General features: G+C 42.6%; 2 protein-coding genes across 9 annotated transcripts; both read left to right on the top strand.

The window, feature by feature from the left end:
• The first annotated feature begins 880 nt into the window (after positions 1 to 880).
• asphd2 (aspartate beta-hydroxylase domain containing 2) lies at positions 881 to 7,103 on the top strand. Of its 3 annotated transcripts, none has more exons than XM_020094039.2 (4): positions 881 to 1,229; positions 2,272 to 3,492; positions 4,210 to 4,323; positions 4,531 to 7,103. In XM_020094039.2, exons 2-4 carry the CDS (start codon positions 2,628 to 2,630, stop codon positions 4,659 to 4,661), a joined length of 1,110 nt encoding a protein of 369 aa, XP_019949598.1. In that variant the 5' UTR covers positions 881 to 1,229; positions 2,272 to 2,627; the 3' UTR covers positions 4,662 to 7,103. The 3 variants fall into 3 exon arrangements, with proteins under 3 accessions (XP_019949598.1, XP_019949599.1, XP_019949600.1); XM_020094040.2 differs by having other exon boundaries at positions 881 to 1,034; XM_020094041.2 differs by having other exon boundaries at positions 944 to 1,225.
• Positions 7,104 to 9,712: 2,609 nt separating this feature from the next.
• Positions 9,713 to 19,168, top strand: cabp1a (calcium binding protein 1a). Of its 6 annotated transcripts, none has more exons than XM_069524162.1 (8): positions 13,029 to 13,293; positions 14,291 to 14,476; positions 16,398 to 16,428; positions 16,604 to 16,747; positions 16,861 to 16,970; positions 17,082 to 17,156; positions 17,347 to 17,419; positions 17,515 to 19,168. In XM_069524162.1, exons 1-8 carry the CDS (start codon positions 13,153 to 13,155, stop codon positions 17,538 to 17,540), a joined length of 786 nt encoding a protein of 261 aa, XP_069380263.1. In that variant the 5' UTR covers positions 13,029 to 13,152; the 3' UTR covers positions 17,541 to 19,168. The 6 variants fall into 6 exon arrangements, with proteins under 6 accessions (XP_019949171.1, XP_069380263.1, XP_069380261.1 ...); XM_069524160.1 differs by having other exon boundaries at positions 13,030 to 13,293; positions 14,252 to 14,476; XM_069524161.1 differs by having other exon boundaries at positions 13,030 to 13,293; positions 14,300 to 14,476.
• Positions 19,169 to 22,922: the final 3,754 nt, after the last annotated feature.

Consider the following 22,922-nt stretch of genomic DNA (forward strand, 5'->3'; position numbering starts at 1 on the left):
TTTTTGGTGAGTTGGGTTTAATTGAGTTATTTGATGCTATGAAAACGAGGTGAAACATCATGATTGACAGCTGAGACGTTTGGTGGAGCGAATGTTTCAAGGGCATCTCTCTACAGCAACTCCATGCACAAGATGGCAGCGTTCGTTACTGGGATATTTTTGGCTTCATTTCTGGATAGTGTGAGGAAGTAGAGATGCATCGTCCATTTTTATGAACAGTCAATGGGCTACACCAGGTAAAGTAAGTGAATCCTTATTAGTGTAAATAGTTGAGCAGCCACAAGCACAAACAAATTTGTGTCATCAACTTTGTCCCAGTGACCTGGTCACTCAAATCAGTTGGGATATTGGCAATTGACTTAAAGCTATTGTTAATCCTGGAAGTTAGCATGAGCAGGCTACACTGTGTAAATATGTAACCACTGTCTCGTCAAAGCTACGCCCCCAAAACACATGCACCGGCTGATAACTGGTAGATATTGATGACTATCGGAGGTGAAAAGGATTTCAACAAATATGAAAAAAAAGCATTTCCCAAAAAATCAGAAAGCCTTCCTTTAATGGTGCACTCCACTTATTTCACATAGATCAGTTGAGTTGTTGTAAAGAATACTTTGCCTCTCCTGGATTGATTTTGACCATTATATTTAACAGTCTACCTCTTTGTTTCACTTTCACTTTCATTGACATGACTCACTAACTTGTTGAATGAATCATTTTGAGTCTCTTAATATCTATTGTGTCGAACATATTCCAGCTTGCATCTTGAACTTGTTGCACTGTGGTCTTGTATGGAGGTGGGAGGTGCTTAGACTTCTGTCACTTCCTTTGCATTTTGCTGAAGGATTTCAACCCCTGCTTGACCATGACGTCTATTTTGAAAAGGTGCGACTGGAAGTATCGTTGCATGTTCCTCTGGCCTTGACTCTGGGTGGCTTCCTCCGGTGGAGCTTGACTATTTACAACAATATAATGTGAAGCCTATCTGACGCTGCCGTGCAACACAAACAGGCAGACTGGGAGTCAACCCGTCGGTAGGACAGCTTTTTATTGTTTTCCCTCCAGAATACGATGCGTGTCAGCTCCACTCGGGACTTCTTTTGTGCGTTTTCCCTATAATGTTGGCAAGTGATCGTCTGCTGTGTGCACTGCAGTGGTGCGCAGCTTCGCCTGGAGAAACACCTGTGCGCCTCTCCTCTCCACCGGCCACAGCCACGAATGTTGAGTAGGTATGGATCCTGCAAACCTGTGCACCAATCCATCCACGAGGGAAACGTGGAAACCTGCTTGTTTATCGTGGGTTATTGAGCGTTACAGCTCACCCATATTTGTGGCCAGCACTTTGTGTGGCACCATGGCCCCTGGGTGCAGCAGCTCCAGTGGCCAGGCCAGATTACATGGAGGGAGTGTTGGAGGAGTAAAGCCAATAGGTGTGTGCGTGCTTGCGTGTGTGTGTTGGCTTCATGGTTGTGTGTGATGGTTCTAAAATGCAGCGGGAGTGTGTGTGTATGGCGGGGGGGGGGGGGGGATATGTGGGGGCGTCTTGGAGCTGTTAGGCAGGATGTGGGGGAGGATCTATTGGAGCAGGATTGCCCGACCATTTTTGGTGAGGGCGCACCGTGGAGCTCTGATCACAGCTGACGCATTGCTCTTCCTCGCGTTTTAGCTGCTGGTCCATTACCATTATATAATCGCAACCATGTAATCCAGTCTGTATTTGTTACTGAGGCAGATTACACAGACTACCACCTCCCACCCACCCTATCCATCCGACCCTCCCCTGAGGATCCAGTTATGCAGCTTCTGTTTACAAAGCTATGAATGCTAATTAAATATAACGTGGGTGGGTATCAACACTGTTTATGTTTACTAAATGCTTAGTTTAGTGCGTGTGCACGGGGGGAGAGATGTGTGTTAAATGCAGCACTGTTCCCGTGACTCATGGTTTTACACAGTGCAGCACAGGGATGTGTGTGTGGAGAGTTGAAATTCAAATAGTCTCCAAAGTGTGTGTGTGTGTGGTTTTACAGGTAGTTTTACATGTGGTGCACATAGGATGCTGTCAAACCCTGAGCAGCAGCAACGTTTGTTTTCACAGACACAAAGTAAAAGTGTAAATATGTTCCTGCATATGACTTCACACAACATCAAGCATTAGTTTTCCAGCATTAAGATCAATCTCATCACTCTTGTGATTTAACTCTTCTCAGTTACAATCGTCCTCTTCCCCTCTCATCCCCTCTTTTTGCTCCTTCTGTCTTTGTTTTCCAGAGAACTGATCACCCTAAGGCGCGGTGTCTGTCTGCATTTGTCTGAGAGAACGAGAGAGGGAGCAGCACAAATGCCGCACAGCCAGACACCATGCAAGGAGAACGCTTCCCTCACTGCAGAGTGTTGAAATGTTAGCACTGAAGAGCGAGTGTGTCAGATCAAATCAGCAGACTTACGTTTACATTCGGGGGGGCGGTGATAAGAGCTGCTTGACACCAGACCCACTAACGCCCTGTGTGCAGTTTAAGGCCCCTTACAGTTGCGATCAGGAAAATCAAGAAAAGACGTGTTGACTCTTCCATCAGCACTTTTTGTTACCCTTAACGTCAGATTCAGCAAACGAGAAACGAGCCGAGATGGAGTGGTCGCTGGAGAGTGTGAGGGAGATGGTGGCCGGAGGGATGCAGTCTGTGAGGGAGTGTGAGATCTGTGCTTTTGCCATAGCCATGTGCGTGCTGCTGCTATTCATGTGGTATTGTTACAGGGTGGGCCGGGAGCACGGCTCGAGCCCCCTGCGTGGGAGGTATCTGGCCGGGCCTGGCCGGATTGGTGGCGTTGTAGGGGGCTTCATGAGCTCAGACTGTCGTGGCAGGGGCAAAGGGAAACATGGACTAATGCTGGAAGAGCAGAACGGTTTCGCATTCTGCCAGTCGTCCGAGTGTTTCCGCTGCACCAGCGCTGGGGAAAGCCTGAACCAGAGGCTCTACCACAGCCTGCAGGATTACGCCAAGCGCTACACCTGGTCAGGTATGGGCAGGGTGCACAAAGGAGTCCGTGATCAAGGCCGCTACCTTAATAGCCGACCAACTATCCAGCGGCCAGAGGTCTTTTTTCTGCCAGACCTGCCGTCAGCACCTTTTTTCTCCAGGGAGATACAGAGGCATGACGTGGAGCTGCTGGAGCAGAGCTTCCCTGCCCTTCTGGCTGAGTTTGAGAGCATCTACCACCAGCCTCCGGCCCGCAGTGGCTCCCCTCTCCCGCCGGGTTGGAAGGTCAACAGCACTCCCCGCGGGCAGTGGTGGACCTACTACCTCGTTAACCAAGGCACCCCTCTGGTTCTTAATGTGAGGAGATGTCCGCGGGCGTGGAGGGTGCTGGGACAGCTGCGAACCTTCATCGCCAACAACGTGTTCGGCAACGCCTGCTTCTCTGTGCTGACGCCTGGAGCTCTGATCACTGAGCATTATGGTCCGACGAATGTCAGGCTGCGCTGCCACCTGGGTAAGAGAGTGAAGTGTTACTGATTCTGCCATGTGATGTGTCAGGCATCGAACGGAACACAACAGCAGATGATTTCAATAATGAGAAGAGGAGCAGTGAGTCAGCTGCTGTTGAGTTTAAACCGAGGGAAGCACATGGGTGAAGATAAGTTTAAGCAAATTAACAATTTTCTTTTCATTGCACCTTTGGATATATATGCCTCTCTACTCTGTAGTTTATTGTGGTGTAGATAGTACATATTGCAGGAAGCTTTAATTCAGCACAGTATAATGCAGGCTTTAAAGGTTCAGTGTGTAGAATTTTGTGACATCTAGTGGTGAAGTTGCATGTTGCAGCTGAATACCCCTCACCTCACCCTCTCCTTCCAAAGATGAAAGACAACCTGTGGTAGGCTTTAGTTGTCATAAAAACTCAAAAGGTGTTTAGTTTGTCCAATTTGGATGACTCCGTAGAGAGGACCCACTACCGATAAAGTATTGAAATATAAAGGACCTATTCTAGGGTAAGCAAAACGACAATTTGTACAATTTAGATGAAAACGTCACTATAATTGTTTTACATTCAATTTCTACCCATAGATCTTTTTCACCTTAATCTTACACACTGAACCTTTAACAGAACATTTTTTGAGGGATGTGTCACATGTGAGATTGGTTAGCAACACAAAATGCCTTGTATCTAGTCTGACCCACGGATGGATTTTTTTTTCTTTGGCAGGTCTCAGAGTTCCCCCTTCCTGTGAGCTCGTGGTCGGTGGAGAGCCACAGTGCTGGTCCGAGGGCAGCTGTCTGCTTTTTGACGACTCCTTCCTCCACAGGGCCTTTCACGAGGGTAAGAAGGGATTACAAGGGAATCTTTTATTGCACTCTGCCCCTTTTTTTTTAACTTATTCCTTGAATGAGGATTGACCTAAAAAGGCTGTTATCCAATAATTTTTAGTTTTTTTTTAATACAAGTATGATATTGGTTCCAGTTCAAAACAGTGACAAAACAAGGTTCTTGATTCTTCTTCTGCTGTGTTTCCCTGTGTGTTTGCAGGTGGTGCAGATGACGGCCCCAGGGTGGTCTTCATGGTGGACCTGTGGCACCCCAACGTGGCCGCTGCTGAGAGACAAGCCTTGGACTACATTTTTACTCCGGGCCGTTTAGAGGACAGGGAAGGGAAATAGGTGTGAGTGAGGAACCATGTCCAAGCGAGAGACGGATGGCCTTTAGAGAGGTGTCTGTAGGATTGGGGAGCAACTCTTCTTTTTTTTTCTCTCTCTGCCTCCAGACCAGCTCTCACATTCACTGTGTACATACAGTATCTGTCATAACTCTTCTTAGCAGATGACGAAACATTGGGCCTCCTTTATCAATCATACTCATGTTTTTGCCTGTATACTGAAAGACAGCCACATGGGAACGTACTCCAAACTTTAGCAGGTGCACAACAAACATTTTACTTCAGTGTATTAAAACCATAGCAGAGACATGTTAGGTTATTTCTTTCATTGGCGTTTGTTTGTTAGTTAGCAGGATTACACAAAAACTACAGAACCGATCTGTGAAATTTTGTGAAGGGGTGGGGAGTGACCTAAAGAAGAACCCATTGAATTTTGATGATGCTCTGCAGTTTATATGGACTTTATCCGTAACCTAGCATAAACTCTGTAGATATCCAGGAGAATTCAATCCGTAAGTACAGCAGGGGATCTTCCATTGGATTAACCACGAGTGAGTGGGGGAGTCAATGGTCCTTCTAACACGCGACAGGCGCAAAAGGAAAAAGAAAACAAATATACATCTATGGGTTTGTGGTGATAAGAGCTGATGGCTGTGCTGTAAATATGATCACGTGATCTCTGTAGCGGAGTTAATACGTCACTTCATGTCTCTGTCAGCTGCACCTGGCTGCTCCACCTCTCTTCTGAATAATGAGGGGGATTTGATGCTGTTGTGAACACATCCATGCAGAAAACCTCCCGCTGTGTTGTGCATGTGTGAAAGGCAGTCTCTGGGTAAACTCCATAGCCAATTCTCCAGATTTTACCTAGAGGTCATGTCTGAAAACAGCTTATGAGGTCCATAGGCTAACCCACTCTACAGTATTCGCTTTACATGAACTGCAGTCATCGAGCTAACCTTTATGTGCCCTGACCTCCTACCAGGCAACAGCACATGACTTAACTACACTAAACATCTTGTGGTATTGATTCTTTTACTCAGACATATCTATCTACACCTACATACATTTCTGCAAGGGCTAAGATATTTGATCATTCAACTTTTTACATGAATCAACATATCCAGTCCCACTTCAATTTAACATTTCGTGTCTGACAAAGACTCAACTGTCAGTGGGTTAGAATATTTTCATTTCAGAACAAACGAACAACAAATTTTTGCCTGCTTACAGAATGTATATTTTCAGTGATTGTAGCTTACATGATGTATTTGTGCAAAAGTAACACTGAAGGACTGATACAGGATGATTAAATAAATCAATGCGGGATGTTTGTTTCAGTCAAATTTCGAGCTTGGTTTTTTACAGGCTGTACAGTTTGGGATTTTAAGACATTCTGACTAAACTGGCGACTGCAGATAGATCTGTTGTTCGCAGTGGTTACAATGACATGCTCCTGTGTTAATCATTATTAAGGCAAACAGATTTCATCCACATGTGGTTTGATAAGTGAGGTCCAATCCAGTCGTGACATGAATGTTTCCAGACGTCTCTGTCTCGACGACTCCTGCTGCTGTGGTAGTTGATTGTGCTCCCCTTTGGAAAAGTCAGCCCTGCTTTCTCAAGACATGGTTAGAGAAGCACATTTTTAGGTCCAACTGTGTGAGTCGGCCTGTGCTGTGTCACTGGAAATGAAGTGTTTTTGGTAAATTTACTAAACTCTTGTAATTTGCTTGTATTTGATATCAGGTTTGTATTTCTGTACATAGGGTCGAGTTAAAAAGAAAAAAAACTACTGAACAGTCTGAGATGTTTTGAAATGATTGTCTTCAATGCTATAACTATTGTGTTGTCTTGATTTTACAGCTGAAGTGATGGCATTTTCATTCTCCGTTCTCAAAGAGCCAACCATGAGATCATTTTGATAGATTGAATTTGTAGATTCTGTAAAATGTTTATGAAGTATTATCTCCGTTGTTCTGTGATGTTTTTTTATTTCAGGACTCTGTAATTTTTGCAGCGCCACGCGTTGCCCATTGTTAAAGCCACAACCCTTGATTCTTCGACAGCACTTAATGGGTGTTCGTGCACAGTGTAAAAGGTAGAGAAAATTCATCTTTAGCAGCTTTACAAGTCCACTGCAATTCAAGATAATCATGGACTCAATGCCAATGTTTACAGAAGCACGATCATTTTCAAGTTGTTTACAACATCGGACGACATCGACACTCACATTGAGCTGTCCATACCTACTGTAGATTTGAAATCAAGAGTGCTGTAAATCCACTTTAGACGATGAAATCTGTCATTCCGAAGCATTTGCTTTATAGTATATGATGGGGCAACCATATTGTTTACATTTGGATTAAAGATTTGTGCTTTAACACAGTCTTGTGTGGATTTTGAACAGTATTTCTGTACATTTAATAAATGGTATCTTATCTAACCAGCTGTTGTCAGAGGTGTCACTTGTACACAGAACAAGAGATGTGGACATCACATGGTACGATCTTAATCTATAACATTCTGCTCAATGAACCATTTCAGAAGGAAAAAAAAGTATTTTGCAAAAATGCTACTCTGGTATCGACGATACACTTTTCCATTTTAAGCAAGAGGACAAAATAAATTGTGTTGCTTCCTCTCAGCCAGATGTAATTTAGTTGCAGTGGCACAGGGAGGCGTAGGCATGCAACCATGCTGTCACTGCTCTGTTTTTTCATTATAGCAGCAGTTATTTTCTGCCAGGTCTTTGTAGCCTCAGCATGGGAAGCATTAAAATGCTGAGGCAATAAGAACATCACATAAACAAAATCAGTAGGGTCATTGTGACTTCATGGGATCATAAAGAATACACGCACAGGTTCAAGTTTAGTGCTGCATCTGTCTCCACAGCCAAGGAGAGGGATTCCTGACACAGCATCAGCATCCTTCACTGTATGAGAATCTCCAATGGTATGTTCCTGTCTCCACATCTGTGATGGATGAAGACACATGTTGACATGATGCCAATAATCACCAATAATAACACATATAGGCTCACTCATGTAGGAAGACAGTAGTGGCTGTATGTATAGACTGCTTGCTTTGTGGACACAGAATTGTTTTTGTTGCAGCTGTTGAATCATCAAAGTAAACAATAGTAGTTATTCTTAGATCACTGCCTTGAATCCAGAGTGAAGCCTTCTGTTTATTTGAAAGAGAGCAAAACACTACGTGTCATCATCAGTGCACCAGAACCTTTCTGCATTTCGAAAAGACATTTCATGTAGTATAAATATTCTAACGCATCATAATAATGTGAAAATGTGATTCATTCTCAACCTCTTAATGCACACTATTCACACAACTTGACGGGCCCCACAGCTGACATAGTGAAAATTTGTTTGACATAATTTGATTCAAATGCAGGTGAGCAGTGAAGCCAGTATCACAACCTGTGAAATCCAATAGTTTGTGTTGTATTTCAATAATCAGACTGGTGTTTCTCATAGCAGTCTCATGATACAATCACAAAAATAGCCAATATCAAAAAAATATCATTCAGTTTTTTTAATGCCACATCACTATGGGACCACAAAATATGCAATGGTATGTGCTTGGAGAATTTGAATTGAGTAGAATTGTGTGTGTGTGTCTGAAAAGAGAGCTTTTCCCAGTTTTTCGCTAGGCCCAGTCTCCCTACATTAAAAGATTTTGGTCATTTGATTATTATTTGAATTTTGATTATCAATCAGATTATGTAGAGAGACTTCTTTGAGTTGTTTTACTGCAAGGATGGGTTGACAGTTTTTGTTATGTTTGTGATGTTGCTCTGTTTGGTTGTTTTTTGCCAGGGATGTGCATGGGGTCAGATCAGCAGGTCATGATCACGTCTCGGAGAAAGGAGGAGCTGGGCAGACTCAAGGTGACCTGACTAAAATGTGTATTATATTCAGGTTGTTGCATTTATCTTCTGTGTTTTTGCAGATATATTGAATTGAGAGGTCAGCTGTAGCCCAGAGTACTAACTCGGTCTTTGGATCGTAGTGTTGATTGTGGTTTCTGTACTTGTCTTCCTGTTAAGCCCAGCCTATACTTACCAGGGCAGGTATGTTCAGGCGGCCGAGGCTGCAGTAAATGCCAGTCAGTATGAAGGGGGGAGAGAGGAGGTGGCAGTCTGCTGTGAGGCAGCAGTTTTTTCTTAAAACATTTTCACCTACTCCTGCCTGAGGACCTGCTTCTTCAGTATTCCCTTTTTTCAAATTTTCAGTGCCAAATAACATCCTCCACCCCTTTCTATAGGGTTGCAGCACAGTGTCCCTTGACCATACACATATGTGCATAAGCATTGTGAGCAATATACAGTGACACCACTAACTCTTGCACATATAAATGAAAAAAAAATACATTTCTGTTAGACCTCAACAGACCTCTGTAGTTGACGGGTTCCTCTGGGCCTCCACGTTGCAAAGTGAGAAACTCTCATTTCATTCAAATGGAGGTGAGCAGTGAAGCCAGAATCACACCAGCCTCTCAAATCCATTAGTTTGTGCTGTAGTGGTTTTTTAAACACATGGAGATGTTGCTATAATTGTTACAGTTAATTGCAGTGGATAGGTCACTGGTGTTCTCATATTTTGTCCACCAGGAGGACAACAATGACACACAGCCTGTAATTGATCATGCCACATGTTGGAACTAAAAAATGAACAGTTGCTTTAGGCCAGTAGGGTTTGAGTGAAGTAGAATTCACTCTTTCCTGACAAAGACGGGGTTGGATATTATTGATAGTATTGATTTCCATCATTCTTGTATGGAGAATGTGTCCTTACAGAATCAGACTGCTGTATTTGTTTCTGCTTAAGATTCCAGCTCATACATGAGTTGGACAAATGTCCACCTCCTGTAGTGTTTATCTAATGGGTTTATCTTTGTCATGGGGAAGTTTCCCGACCACTGGCAGGCTACACCTTACTACCGTCTACACCCACGTCACAGAGACGAGCATCCACATCAATGAAAAGGTGACGCGCTCTGCAGCGACGTGTGTGCTCCGCTGTGTGTGCGCGCTCCGGCTGCGCTGCTGCTGCTGCTGCACAGCAACCAGGTGGAGAGATGAAGCCCAACTCAGCAGAGAGCAGACCGACGATGGAGAGGAGAATGATGGAGGATCAACCCACCGAGACGGAATAGAACAGATCCGCAGCTATGAGCTCCTCTTTCCCAAAATCTGAATCCACGACCTCCTTGTTGAAATCGTCCGCGGCAGCGAGGAGACCGACACACCTCCCTGAGCGCACAGCAGAGAGCCGGAGAAGTCAGCATCACCACCCGCAGCACCAGCACCACCACCGTCCCGTCGCCGCGCTCCGGAGCAGCATCAGCAAAGCCGAGGAGTCCTTCTGGTCGGCCGAGTGCGACGTCAGCGCCCGGAGACCCCTGTGCCACCCGTCCCTCGTCGACAGCCAGGACAGTAGTGATCACGCAGCTACTCGGGACAAGTGCAAGTCTCATGCCCCGACCCACAGCCAAGTTCCCGACCCGCCAAACAGCGGCGAGGCGGGCCGAGGTGTGAGGGAGCGCTGCAGGTCCTCCAAACCCACACACCGGCACCACCACCGCAGGAAGCACACCCGGGAGGACCGTCCTCCAGCGGCAGGGGAACCCGAGCCCGAGCATCCCCGTCGCTGTCACACTCACAGCCGCCCGGTCCCCAGGGTGCCCTCGCTTTCGGACAGCAACGACGACAGGGCTCCTCTCTGTGAGCCGAGGGACCGTCAGGGGGCCGGTTTGGCCAACAGGGCAGGAGGCCAGGTCACCAGTCCCTCCCCGTCCTCCTGCTCCCTGGTCCCGCTGTCCAGCAGGTCATCCCGTCGCTCCAGGAGATCCAGTGCTGCTTCTTCTGCATCCGATATCAATTTACGCACCATCCTCAATTCACTCTTTGGACAGGTAATGGAAATAGAGACATTAATGTACACCTACACCACTAAATGTTGAAAGGATCAAATCATCCTTCATAGTTTCAGTTATACAGTTTTAAAGAGTTTGAAGTGCAGCTCCTGGGAGCTTCGTGGCCCCTGACAAGCTGTGGTAGTGGCACCCCAAACCCAAATCCTCTGCATGTAAGAGCCTATATTCTATTGGTTTAATGAGAGGGGTTACCACAGAGACCATAAGGTGTATTTGGTAAGGCAGGCTTAATCTAAAAAAAAAACATCAAATCCATTATGTTCACCAGGCTTCCCCTGCAGAAGTGCTCTGCTGAAAATATAATGCTTTGTTACGGTAACTGGCTTCAATGACGTTTCCAATCAATACACGCCACTGTGCTTTGTGATGCAGTCTGCATAAAACTGTCATCACCATATTGATGGATTATATAGACAGGGAAAAGCTTCTTCTCTACACATTCATTTCTTATATAATTTGTAAATACAGCACTACCTCCTACAGACCTCGGCCAGTCAGCCGTTCCCTAGATGTGATGGGGCATTTTAAAATGCTCAATATCACAGAGGTGCAAATCTCTGATGTGCTAATGTGTATTTGGTGAAAAACAGAGATGTTTATTCATGTTCCTGCATCATCACTGCAGCAATTGTTGTGGTGTGTTTAGAGGAAATCACTTTGATGCTCACGTTGGTGATGGAGGGATCTATTTTGAGCCTGCTGTCTATTTATACATAAGAAATAAGTTCCACTTAATATGCTTGGGCTGGTATCAGTGATGTGGATTTGCATAATTTTACCTCACAGAGCTCAGGTCTGCAACCAATTTCAATTTTACATTACAAATCCCCACAAAGCTCCACCATGTGGCATTGTGTGTGGTGTTTGGATTTTAACCTGATCCTGAATGAGGAGGTTATTTACAGATTTGAGAATTAGGCGTCTATCAGCTATGGGATCACTTGAAGCATCTATTGTGGCTTCGGGGAAGAAAATCCTCCAGTACTTGTAGAATGAATGACTATACTCTACAAATATCCCATGAGTCAGTGTGTGAGCAGCTCTGTGAAAACATTAGAGTGACCTGTAAAAGGTCTTTGATGAGACAGAGATGGAGAGGAGGTCAATGATGGGCAGGAATGTAACACCTGGTTTTAGAGATATATACGCTTTGCTCTGCCTTTGGCATTTTGTCTAAACAATGCATTCAGAGCAAACAGGATTTTTTTCCTCTGGCTGCAAGTGGTGGCTTCACTTGCCAAATGTGAACAGATGGTGATCGACTACCTTGAATCTAATTTTGATTTAAACATATGTGCAAACATACACGGATTTAAAAAATCTCATACATAAACAGACTGCAGAAGCTGTATTGCTGCCTCTCACAGTCTTCATGTTGGTGCCACGGGGCTGCTGTAGGTCATGGTGACCTTGTCTTTGACTGCAGAGGGCACAGGATGATGTGTGTGGCGCAGGGGAGTGAGGCGAGAATAACAAATGCATGTGCAGATGATTTGAGAACAACACGGGGATTCAAGATGCAATCTCTGTCCAGCCGTCCATTATCTTTGCACTTATCCTTTGAGGGTTGCAGGGGGAGGGCCAATCCCAGCTGACATTGGGCGAGATGCACCGTGGACAGGTTGCCTATGTATCACACAGCCAACACAGAGACAAGCAACCATTCACACACTCACCCCTACAGACAATTTAGACTCTCCATTAATGCTTCATCCCCTAGGTTTCAAATCAAGAACCTCCTTGCTGTGACGCAGCAGTGCGTGCCAGCCGAATGCAATCTCAAGGTTGCAAATTGGTATGTGAAAGAGCAGGTGAGGAGCTGGAAATAGGTCATTACATAGTGTTCTTGTAAACTTGCCTGCTTCCGATTTTCATACAGCACAAACACAGCAAATACGTGGTAGTATGTGTGTGTGTTTGTAACCCTGGGGTAAAAGGTTTCTGGTGCAGTTTTGTGTGTATATCCCTGTTGGAAAGATGACAGCAGCTGTGGCTGAGATGTACAGCGGTTGTTGTCGGTTCGATCCCAGTCTTTCCCATCTGCATGCCGTGTGTTTTCAGGCAAGATACTGAACCCTGAACCCTCGTAGAAAAAATTGTGCCCATAGATGCACTGTATGAATATGTGTGAATGGGTGATTGGCACTGTATGCACTTTTGAGTGTTCAAGACTAGGAAAGCAGTGTATAAAACACAGACCATTTACCATTTATCACATCCCTCTTGTTTATTCTGATGTGTGGTGTCTGCGATGCTTTGTTGAATCGTCTGTGTCGTTCACAGATACGCTACAACAGTTTGGTCAGTGTGACAGTTCGGTGAAATATCCCACAGACGCTCAACCTCTTTTCCTTTAATAGGCATACTTCATGCTTCACTTCCCTCTCTCATTTACTTTCTCACTCTCACTCTCACTCCTTCTCTCCCTCTCTCTCTTTGAGTGTCACTGGCCACGCTTTGCTTATACTTTCATTTACACCAGACAGTGAAGTTCACAGTTGTTTTTTTTCTATCAGCTGCAGGTTAGCACCCCGGGCTTCATGGGTCTTGCTGAAACCAGAGTTTTTACTCCTCTAAAAACCCAAACTGCAAACTTGACGGAGAAAAAGTCCTCATGGTCCTTTTTAGTGTGTCTTTTCTCTCTTGGTATGGGAAACTGCTTAGACTGGCCCCTGAGAACGGTAAGACTGTTTTCAGTGTGATATACTGATGTCACACTCTGTCTCTCTCAGTTTTGGATTTTATTGCAGGTTTAAAACTAAAGTGGTAATAAAACTTACAGTGGTGTATGAGTTTTTGTTTTGTCGTTTTGCATACTTTTTTTGCATACTTTGTGTTTTGCAACCAGCTGTTTTCCACCTCTGCTCAAGCTTGTGTGGATGTTGCCGAAGTTAGGTCCTCATACTGCCACATTCCTATAGAAGATTTAGAGGTTATTTGTCCGTATGTGTGTTTTTAATGATATCCACTCAGAGCCTTTACAAAAATATTTTAAATCAGCGTTTGTTTGCGTATGTTTTTTCATGACACTACACGTTACTTTATAATGACTTGAAACTTATTCTGCCACCGTGCTGCTTGTAAATGGCTTCAGTGTATTCAGTTGACCTTGTGTTAGATCAATGGCTTCAGCTCTTTTTGTGCAGCACGCACTATTTTCTCAAAAGGAGAAGAAAATGTTTCCTAATGTCTTCACAGAATCAGGTTTTTTTTTCTGTGACAACACGCGGACACATGTAGCCAGTTCCCCTTTGCTTATGAGCTCGCTTTATCGGAGAATGTTTACTGTTCCAGTGACACTGTATAGGTGTGAGTTGCCAGTTCGCACGTCACACATAAACAGTTGTGAACAATGAGTGGAAAGTTGGCAATGTGCCGCTTTATCGATGTATTTCAATTTCTGCCTGGTTTTTGTATTCCTAACATTGCTTCATATACAGTTACACAACACACACACACTGTCCTGAAGACTTACTCTAACCTTCACTTAGGAGGTTAAGTGTCCCCATAATGTGACTGTGTAAACCTCACAACATGAATAATATCTGGACAACACACAAGACCTTACAGAGAGAAATGAGTTGACTGTCACACGTCCTCCTCTCTCAGTTTGCAGCTTTATTCCATTCTGTTCTGAAGCCTCTACAGATCTCTAACTCCGTCTCCCCCTCTGGAAAGATGCTCCAGGATGCTGAGAGGAGACTCAGAGGGGTGGTGCCCTGTGAGGAGATGGGCCATGCAGGGTATCTCTGGCCTTATCAGGAGTCCATTGTTTCCATGACACAAAACTGTGTTCTCGTGAGCAACATACTGGGACAAACCTGTGTCTTCCTGAGTAAAGGCGTGGCCAAGTGCAGGCAGACTGTACGTAAGTCTGGACAAAACATCCTTTTTATATCTACTTCTTCTCTGGGTTGTTGTGGCCCAATTTTCCATCACTAGTGCAGTGTCTGCTCTTCAAACGTATTTGTCTTTAGTGACTCCTCTTCAAACAGTTCTACAATACACTGTCACTTTTAATTGTTTGTGTGCAGAGCTTTTTAAAAACAATCTATATTGGAGAGTGAAGTTAGAAACGTTGTGTTCATCCTACATGGTTTATCTGCAGGGAAGCTTTTAAAGCACTTCTTTATTCCTGTACAAGTGTGTGGTTTATATATATGTTTCAATGATTCACTTAATTTGTGTAAATTTTTCATATGTTGCACCTTTGAATTCATATATTTCAAAGGTCTGTCAAGCATTCGACACAATCTTCAGACCCTTGTTCACAATTTTTCAAAATAAATCAGTTTTTCAACTTGATACAAAGCTTTATGCTTTTACTTTGAAGATAAATAGTCCAATACGGGTCATTTACTGATGTAGTTTATCAGAGGATGTCGAGGAGGACATGTTCAACACAGTCCACATACTGACTGTTAGCACTGCCCTGCCCCAACTGACTGCTGGTCGCCTGTTTATTCAACTAATCAATATTGAATGTATCGCAGGTCCAAATTGCACCAAGTTTGGCACTGCACTTCCCTGGGCAATTAGCAATACACATGCCAAGTAGGATGTCGAAGAATGGTTTGCAAGATGTGCGCTCCACACACAGACGTTTGTGTATATTAGTGGGTCTATTATTTCTTACGACTTCCACTCTTGCTGCTTGTGAGTGGTATCCTGCCATCTGCCCGTGAAGGGAACACAAAGGTTTGGAAAAGAAAAGAGCCTAAAAGTTCACAAGTGACTGCAAATGTGTTTAGGACCTTGTGAACAAATGCAGTCCACATGAATGCAACAGGGTTCATTGCAGAAGTAACACGCGGTACAGCACTGGTTTCCAACCTTTTTAGCTTAAACAGGTCAAACAGTGCAGCGATGCAGATTCAGCAATGCTTTGCTCCACTGTTCACCTCTCACAGATTTACATATATCTTTAATTGTATAGTAAGTGCATAAAATACTAAAGAAATAAAAAGTTTTGGGAAGTACACTTTTTTGCCAAGATTTACATGAGAGGATCGATAACACTCACATGTCTATAGTAGCCAAGCTTTGTTCAAAGACCAGTGGATTCAGTGGATTTGCATATTGCCCACAGACAGTGCAGTATTTTTGAGTAGATATTTCAGTGGTCTGGATCTTGTCAGTATAAATTTCGGTGGATGATGAACCGGCAGTGATGTATGGAGGAAGTGCTGATGGTGTTGAGCATGCATGCATGCAGGACTGACTGGATATTCTGGATCTTCAGGTGCCTTCTCCTGTGGTTTCTATCTCAGAGGTTCCGGTCAGACAGTTCCTCAAGGCTGACGTCAGCACCTCACTGTTGTGTTTAGACGTCTCACTGCTCCTGCTGTTAACCCCTGAGGGCTCTGGGATTTGTCTGCCTCTCTTTCTGCCCTTTAAAGGTTGTGCTCATCGTAAGCAAGCACTGTAAAAAAATAGAAACGGCCACATTCTTCTGTAAACTGTGAGGGTTATGGTTCCCAGTCCTTCTTGATAGGAATTGGACGATTTATACATGGGGGTTTTGTCATAAAGATGTGAGATAGTTCCAGTTAACATCTTTTATCGTTGATTGTCCTCACGTTGAAGTTCACAAAACAACGACAAGGACTGTTATGGAGAAGGCTGCCGATTTAGGTCTGGGCATCACTCGAGTCGCAGCGTTGTCGGGGGTATGTTTACATGATACTCATATATAAATTGTACGAGTGGGTTTTTTATGATGTGTGATTATGGCGACTGCCTTTGTTTCTGTGCTGACCAGTGATCGAATGTCATTTCATTACAGGACAGAGAGCTGCGGCCAGAGGAAATGGATGGTAGGTTTCACCTTTACTGAAGTTAAGCACTCAAACAAAATGTTTTGTAAAATTATTGCTTTACAGTTTTGTCAAAGCTCTTCACAGAACAAACGCAGAGGGGAGACAAGTTTTAAGTATTTACATGTTGGTTGACAGTTCAGGTTCTGCTACATTTTTTGTTATTTCTCAACAGAGTTGCGTGATGCTTTCAAAGAATTTGACAAGGACAAGGATGGTTTCATCAGCTGTAAAGACTTGGGAAACTGTATGAGAACCATGGGATACATGCCCACTGAAATGGAGCTGATAGAGCTGAGCCAACAGATAAACATGAACTGTAAGGACCCACCTGTTTTGTGCATTTACGTGTCATGCATACAACTATATCCTGTATGTGTATTGTGGTTTGAAATTCTGTGCCAAAATCTCAACCTAAATATCTTTGTCAAGTGGGAGGTCATGTTGATTTTGAGGATTTCGTAGAGTTGATGGGCCCAAAACTCCTCGCTGAAACAGCTGACATGATCGGAATAAAGGAGTTAAAAGATGCGTTCAGAGAGGTAAGAGGGTCTAGATTCAGTTTTTAGTAAGCTGTTTCCCATAGCTCTGGTCATGTTGATATTTATTAATAGCATCTTCATCATCAGTGTTGTTCCTCTGCTTGTTCTCAGTTTGACACTAATGGAGATGGTGCCATAAGCACATCCGAGCTCCGAGATGCAATGAGAAAGCTGTTGGGCCAACAGGTAAGATCATAAAGTCAACATTTCAAATACCTCTTTAAAGATTTGCAGGTATGTGCTAAAATGTAGATTGGATCCATTCCCATTCCAGACAAAAGCAAGATGTTAGTGGGTGCTAGTGGGTTCTTTGGCCAGTAGAAACAGGACTTTACAGGAGTGTGGGGCTCCACTCTACTTACCTATTTTTTTCCAGGTGGGTCTGAAGGAAGTAGAAGATATCCTGAGGGATGTCGACTTAAATGGAGATGGGCTTGTTGACTTTGAAGGTAAAGAAGCTTCCGCAAACCAATTATTTATTCAAGGTATCCTGTGAAGTGTGGTGCGACTGCTGCATTCTGTCATCCTCCCTCTCTCTCCACAGAGTTTGTACGAATGATGTCTCGCTGAGGTCACAAAAAGATCGGTACTGAATGTGAAGCTTTGTCCTCCTCTGTACTTGACTGAGTACGACAGAGGACCATGCTAAGTTCTTCTGAGCCGACCCAATCTGAATGAAACTGGAATCAAAACTGCTTGAATGTAACAGAGAAAAGCATCACCTATCACTTTCAATCAATAAGTGTTCTTCCTGAAAGTCTCCAGTTTGAGTGAAGCGAAATTTGCTGTAGCCTAGCTGATGATTGTTCAACTTAGGTTTTTGCACTTTAATTCTCACTAAATAACTTCCTGTGTGGATAGAATGCTGGTGTCTCGCCTCCTCCTCTATGTGGCTAATATAAGTGTTTCGCATAATGTCGCCCTTATGTGTATATCACAGTCAGGATGAGAGAATGAATGCCTGTAGAAAAGAGTGAAAAGACTGTTAAAGGTTTTGTTTCATTTTCACACAGTATGTGTTATATTAGAAGCTATAAGTGGAATGTCCTTTGTGTGACACTGGTGCTCCACCAAGGAACCAACGTGGTAATATCACACCTGTATTGTAACTGTGTGACCATCTGTGATTTCTTATTGTGCCAGTCCAGTAAACAGAAGCATCAACTGACAGCGACGTGCAATGAAGCAGCAGATCTCTGAAATCGATGAGCAGCAGAACTCAGAAATACAGTTCATATACAGTATCTCCTTCTGCATGGTCTGGATCAGGGACATTTGAAAAAACATTTAAAGGAGAAATATGAGGCTTTTTCAGTTTTTCTTTCCTTAAGTGTGAAACTCCTCGTCACCAGCCTGGCCGATACCTCCGGGCTATCATAATGTCACATGACATCACAATGCCTACATTTGCATAATGCATGCCTAGCGGTCGGTCTGGCACGCCCTCTAACAAAACCAGGTAAAGCGAGAGCAGACGTCGATCTTACCTACAGACAATGGAAGCAATTGACCAATCACATCAGAGTGTGACAACTGGCCAATCAGAGCAGACTGGAGGCTTCATCGGGAGGGGGGCCTTAAAAGGATTGGTGCTAAAACCAAAGAGGAGCTGTAGCATTGGTCGATATGAGGAAATGTATGTGTTTTCTGAACATTATAGTATGTATGTAAATCTCTCATGTAATAACTCAAATTAAATGTATGAACATGAATAAAAGCATAATATATTTCCTTTAAAAAGATGCATAGCTCTCTTTCAAAAGCCAGAAAACCTAAGTGCTCAGTGACACTAACCTGCTGTGGTTTGCAGCATCCGATGCAATGTAAATGGGGCCTCTCCACCCTCCCTGAGAACACTCACAGGTTTGAATTCCTGTAATCTGTAACTTAGATTAGGGAATAAGTCAGTTTTCAAAAATCACCACTACCCTGTTTGTGAACACACCATATGAATGGCATTTGTGGACTGTATATCCAGTGGATGTGATTATGTTGTACCTGTACTGTATGTCAGTGTCAATATGAATCTAGTTGTGGCAATGTTCCACACATCTGTGTTGTCAAAGCAATTTGTATGCATGCCAAAGAGAGAAATGTATTAAATTTAGTATGCACATTACATTTTTTTGTCTAAGGAAGTAAATACAATAATTTTGCCAAGTTGACTGACGAAAAAAATAAAAGGTGTCTACATTTGAGCCCCCTTTTCCTGTGGTGAAATTAAGTAAGAAAATACATGAGCAATATGGTTGAATGTGGTTTTGCATCTGTTATTTAGAAATCCAATGAAAATGTTCTATGATTGCTCAAATACATTGAGGACAGTTTGTTTTGTTATGAACCTTAACTTTCTAAAGACAAATCTTTTCTTTGTGTTTATCATTTCAATGAGGTGATGGTGATTCTGCTGAAGACTGAAGGAGATAGGAAGAGACTGTGGCAGAATCTGATTGGCTGTTTAGAAACGCCCACAATCAGCTGATTAATAAGCATAGAGAGTGTGAGAGAATTGAGATTGATTGAATGGGGCAAAGTCTTCCTGATTGAATTTATGCTGAGCTTCGTTAAAGTCCAGATGTCATTATCAGCATATTGGTAAATTATGCTTTCACAGCATGTCATGATGTCAAACCTATCATATCTATTATTCATATGAATCTCTAAGACGGTTGGGTACGTTGTCTTGTGCAGAAATCCTGCACAGTGATGATTCTTTAGTTATCCTGCGACAGGACAAACATAGATGACTCACTGTGCAGGTCACAAAATGAAGATAAGTGTATTGTATTGTGCTGTCTCCCTGTGTGACCCAATAATATAACTTATGTAGATTTGATGAATGATTTCTCTCTGCTACAAACATGTTTGGCGGTTTAAAGACATATTAGGTAGTGACACAGTATTCCTTGATTACATAACAAAGTCACGTTCTTCTGCTTTATTAGGGCAACGGTGACAACGTGAATTTACGAGCGACTGCAGTCAATTTATTTCACTGTTAAGCTAAGACTATTTTGTAACAGCATTGTAAAAGAAGTTAACCTTTTACAATACACTGCCCCACGCTTTGGCCTTGGTTACTCTACTTAAGGTTTGTTTTTTCATCTGTATGTGGCTTAGACTTCACACAACTTATACATTATTTAAAGGCTCTTAGTTTCCTAATTCTCTCTGTGTTAAGCATTTTAGGATTCACATATCACTGCAAATGACAGAATTTGTTCAGACCTGCTGATATGGCTTCAAAGTGTTTTCCACACAAACTGTTTGACTATGGTTTTTGGTTGAAAAATAGGGGGGAAAAAGTCACCATTTTATTTCAGGTACATTATATTTCAGTGTCTGGTAACAGGTTCAAATGATAAACCAACAGTAATATTAACTCTTAAATGTTGAGTGCAAGACTCAGTTTTCATCCAGAAAGAACAGATGAGATTGTTTGTGTCAAGCACAGCAACACCCACAACAAAACTGCATGTACTCGACACACTGCCTCTGGGCCACTTCTGGAGGAACATGAGGTTAAAAGCAGCAGCAACAAACGTTTGCACTCGCAATTATAAATCCCATAAGAACTTTAAACATTATAACTGTTCGTATCCTTCTTGTTAAAATTCAGCAAATTTACAACAACAACTGTAGGAAGCATTTTATGAATAGAGGCCAGTCTTACTGTATGTTTATATCAGTGCTGTGTAAGGTAAAACAGCAAACATCTGTCACCCACAGAGGTAATGCTGTTGCCATAGCAACTATCTCCATTCATTCCTTTCTGACCAACTCTCCAGTGCACCGTGTGCGCACGCTGTGTTGGACCCCTATGATTGGACAATACTTGGACCGTGTCACCACCGGAAAGAGGGAGAGGGTGGGGGTATGAAGATGAGTTTTTTTTAAATAACATTGTTTTACACAGACACGCACACGCACACATACACACACACACACACACACACACACACACAATTTACAAGAATAATATAGAAAATAAAAATAATGGAGGTTGAAAAATGATGCACACATTGTAAGTGTATCAAGACCAGTCATGCTTAGTAAGATAGATAATTTCAGATTAAGGTATGGACCAAGAAATACCTTTCCCAGATTTTGTTCCAGAGATTTATGATCTAACCTTCATTGGTGGTTTTAGTTGTAGGTTTTACCTTAAACTATATGTTACTGTTAATAATCAGTCATTATTAGTTTTTAACTATTGGTGCTTATGAATATTAGACCTTAAATTAAGAGAATGCATAGTGGTAAAGCAAGGACATTTTATAAGGATAAATTCTTGTTATTTTGATTAATGTCCCCCTTTTTGCAGGTCCAGTGTATGGATGTTTTTTATCAAAGGTGTTTTTTTCGAATCCAAATCAGAATCTGGGTTTATTGCCAAGCAAGTTTACACGTACATGGAATTTTCTGTATTGTATTTCTGCAAGTATAAATGTCAAAAATATTTTTAGAAATAGGAAACTACATTAAATATAAAAAATACCATTAGCACCAGGGGAGGGATGTGGCTGTGCAAAGTATAGTTAGTCCGTTATTTGCCACAGGAAGTTAAAGTGTCAAAGTGTCACAGTCACAGTCACAGGCAGGGACATCAGTGCTGTCCAGTGTATTGGTGCAGGTTCACTGCTTGGTACCTTCTGAGACACTCATTGTGCCAATAATCAAGAGTGAAATAAGGAATAGAGGACACTGTTGAATCTGACTAAAATTTATAGTCTGGAAAAAAACAGACATTACAATTTTCAAATGTTGTTGTTTTTTTTGCCAAATATATAAAATATTTCATTAAAGATTCAGTGGCAAAGTCTTCTGCCACCATGCGTCTTTCAACACAACCGATGACGCAAGTTCACATTCAGCAGTTAATCGGTCACCAAAAATATGAGTGTGTTCAGTGATCAGTTCTCTTTTAATGCACTCATGCACAACACTGCTGAATACACACTTAACATTTAAGTATTTGATCCCACCTTTTTGTTTGTGTTTGGTTTTCTTACAAATGTCTTATATTTTATTATATTCAAGTCACTGACTGTTGTATATCCCCCTGTGACAACATTACTATTTTCTTTGTAGATACTCTCTGTGACTGTTTTTTGTATCAATCCAAAAATATTAAGGATTATGGTCAGAGGTGGGGAGTAATATAGTACAAATACTTTGTTACTGCACTTAAGTAGATGTCTCAGGTATCTGTAGTTTACCTGAGTAATTATTTTTCTGATGACTTTTTACATTTACTACCCACAATTTAAAACAAACCTGTACTTTCTACTCCAACAAAGAAAAGATGATTCTCTGCTGTATAACCATTGTTTCATATCATGCAAAACACACACATCCAGTGCTAAACCTCCTGGACACATTTTCATGCTCAATTTCTTGCTTTAACTCCAGCTTACAATATGTTTTTTTTTTGTGGGTGTGGTTTAAATGAACTATGAATTAAACTATATTGATGTGTTATGAGTCTGAGTTTGCTTTGCAGATTAAATGGCCCTCAGAGGGGTACTTTTTACTTTCATACATGAGTACATTTTACAGCCTGTATTTTGACTTGAGTAAAGAGGTTCAACCAATGCACATACTTCTACTTGAGTCACTTCTGACACAAGTATCTTTACTTCTACTTGAGTAAAGAATGTGTGTACTTTTACCACCTCTGATAATGTCAGACCTGCCAGTCAGTCTTAGAAGGGGGCGTGGACCCAGACTGAGAGCTCTGCCTGACAGACTGAACTCAGGGCACAGAATACTCCACCTCTATACTTGACGTGTAAAAGGGACGCAGGGTGTCTTCTGTCCACGTGTCTGTCAATCAAACTCAGGACAGAGACATGCAATGTAGTGAAAACTCTCAACATGTCGGACTTTTGCATTTTCTCACTGAACACACTCGAACTCGCTGTTTGTACACATTTGTAACGAAGTAGTCTG

The sequence above is a fragment of the Paralichthys olivaceus genome, chromosome 4, assembly GCF_024713975.1.
Source record: "Paralichthys olivaceus isolate ysfri-2021 chromosome 4, ASM2471397v2, whole genome shotgun sequence".
NCBI classification, from domain to species: domain Eukaryota; kingdom Metazoa; phylum Chordata; class Actinopteri; order Pleuronectiformes; family Paralichthyidae; genus Paralichthys; species Paralichthys olivaceus.

Bases quoted from the DNA above. Each gene is read 5' to 3' on its own strand.
- asphd2 (XM_020094039.2), top strand. From the start codon at position 2,628: ATGGAGTGGTCGCTGGAGAGTGTGAGGGAGATGGTGGCCGGAGGGATG. The intron at 3,493-4,209 runs GTAAGAGAGTGA...TTTCTTTGGCAG, and splicing joins CAGGCTGCGCTGCCACCTGG to GTCTCAGAGTTCCCCCTTCC. The intron at 4,324-4,530 runs GTAAGAAGGGAT...GTGTGTTTGCAG, and splicing joins CCACAGGGCCTTTCACGAGG to GTGGTGCAGATGACGGCCCC.
- cabp1a (XM_020093612.2), top strand. From the start codon at position 9,848: ATGAGCTCCTCTTTCCCAAAATCTGAATCCACGACCTCCTTGTTGAAA. The intron at 10,592-16,397 runs GTAATGGAAATA...ATTTCATTACAG, and splicing joins TCAATTCACTCTTTGGACAG to GACAGAGAGCTGCGGCCAGA. The intron at 17,420-17,514 runs GTAAAGAAGCTT...CTCTCTCCACAG, and splicing joins TGGGCTTGTTGACTTTGAAG to AGTTTGTACGAATGATGTCT.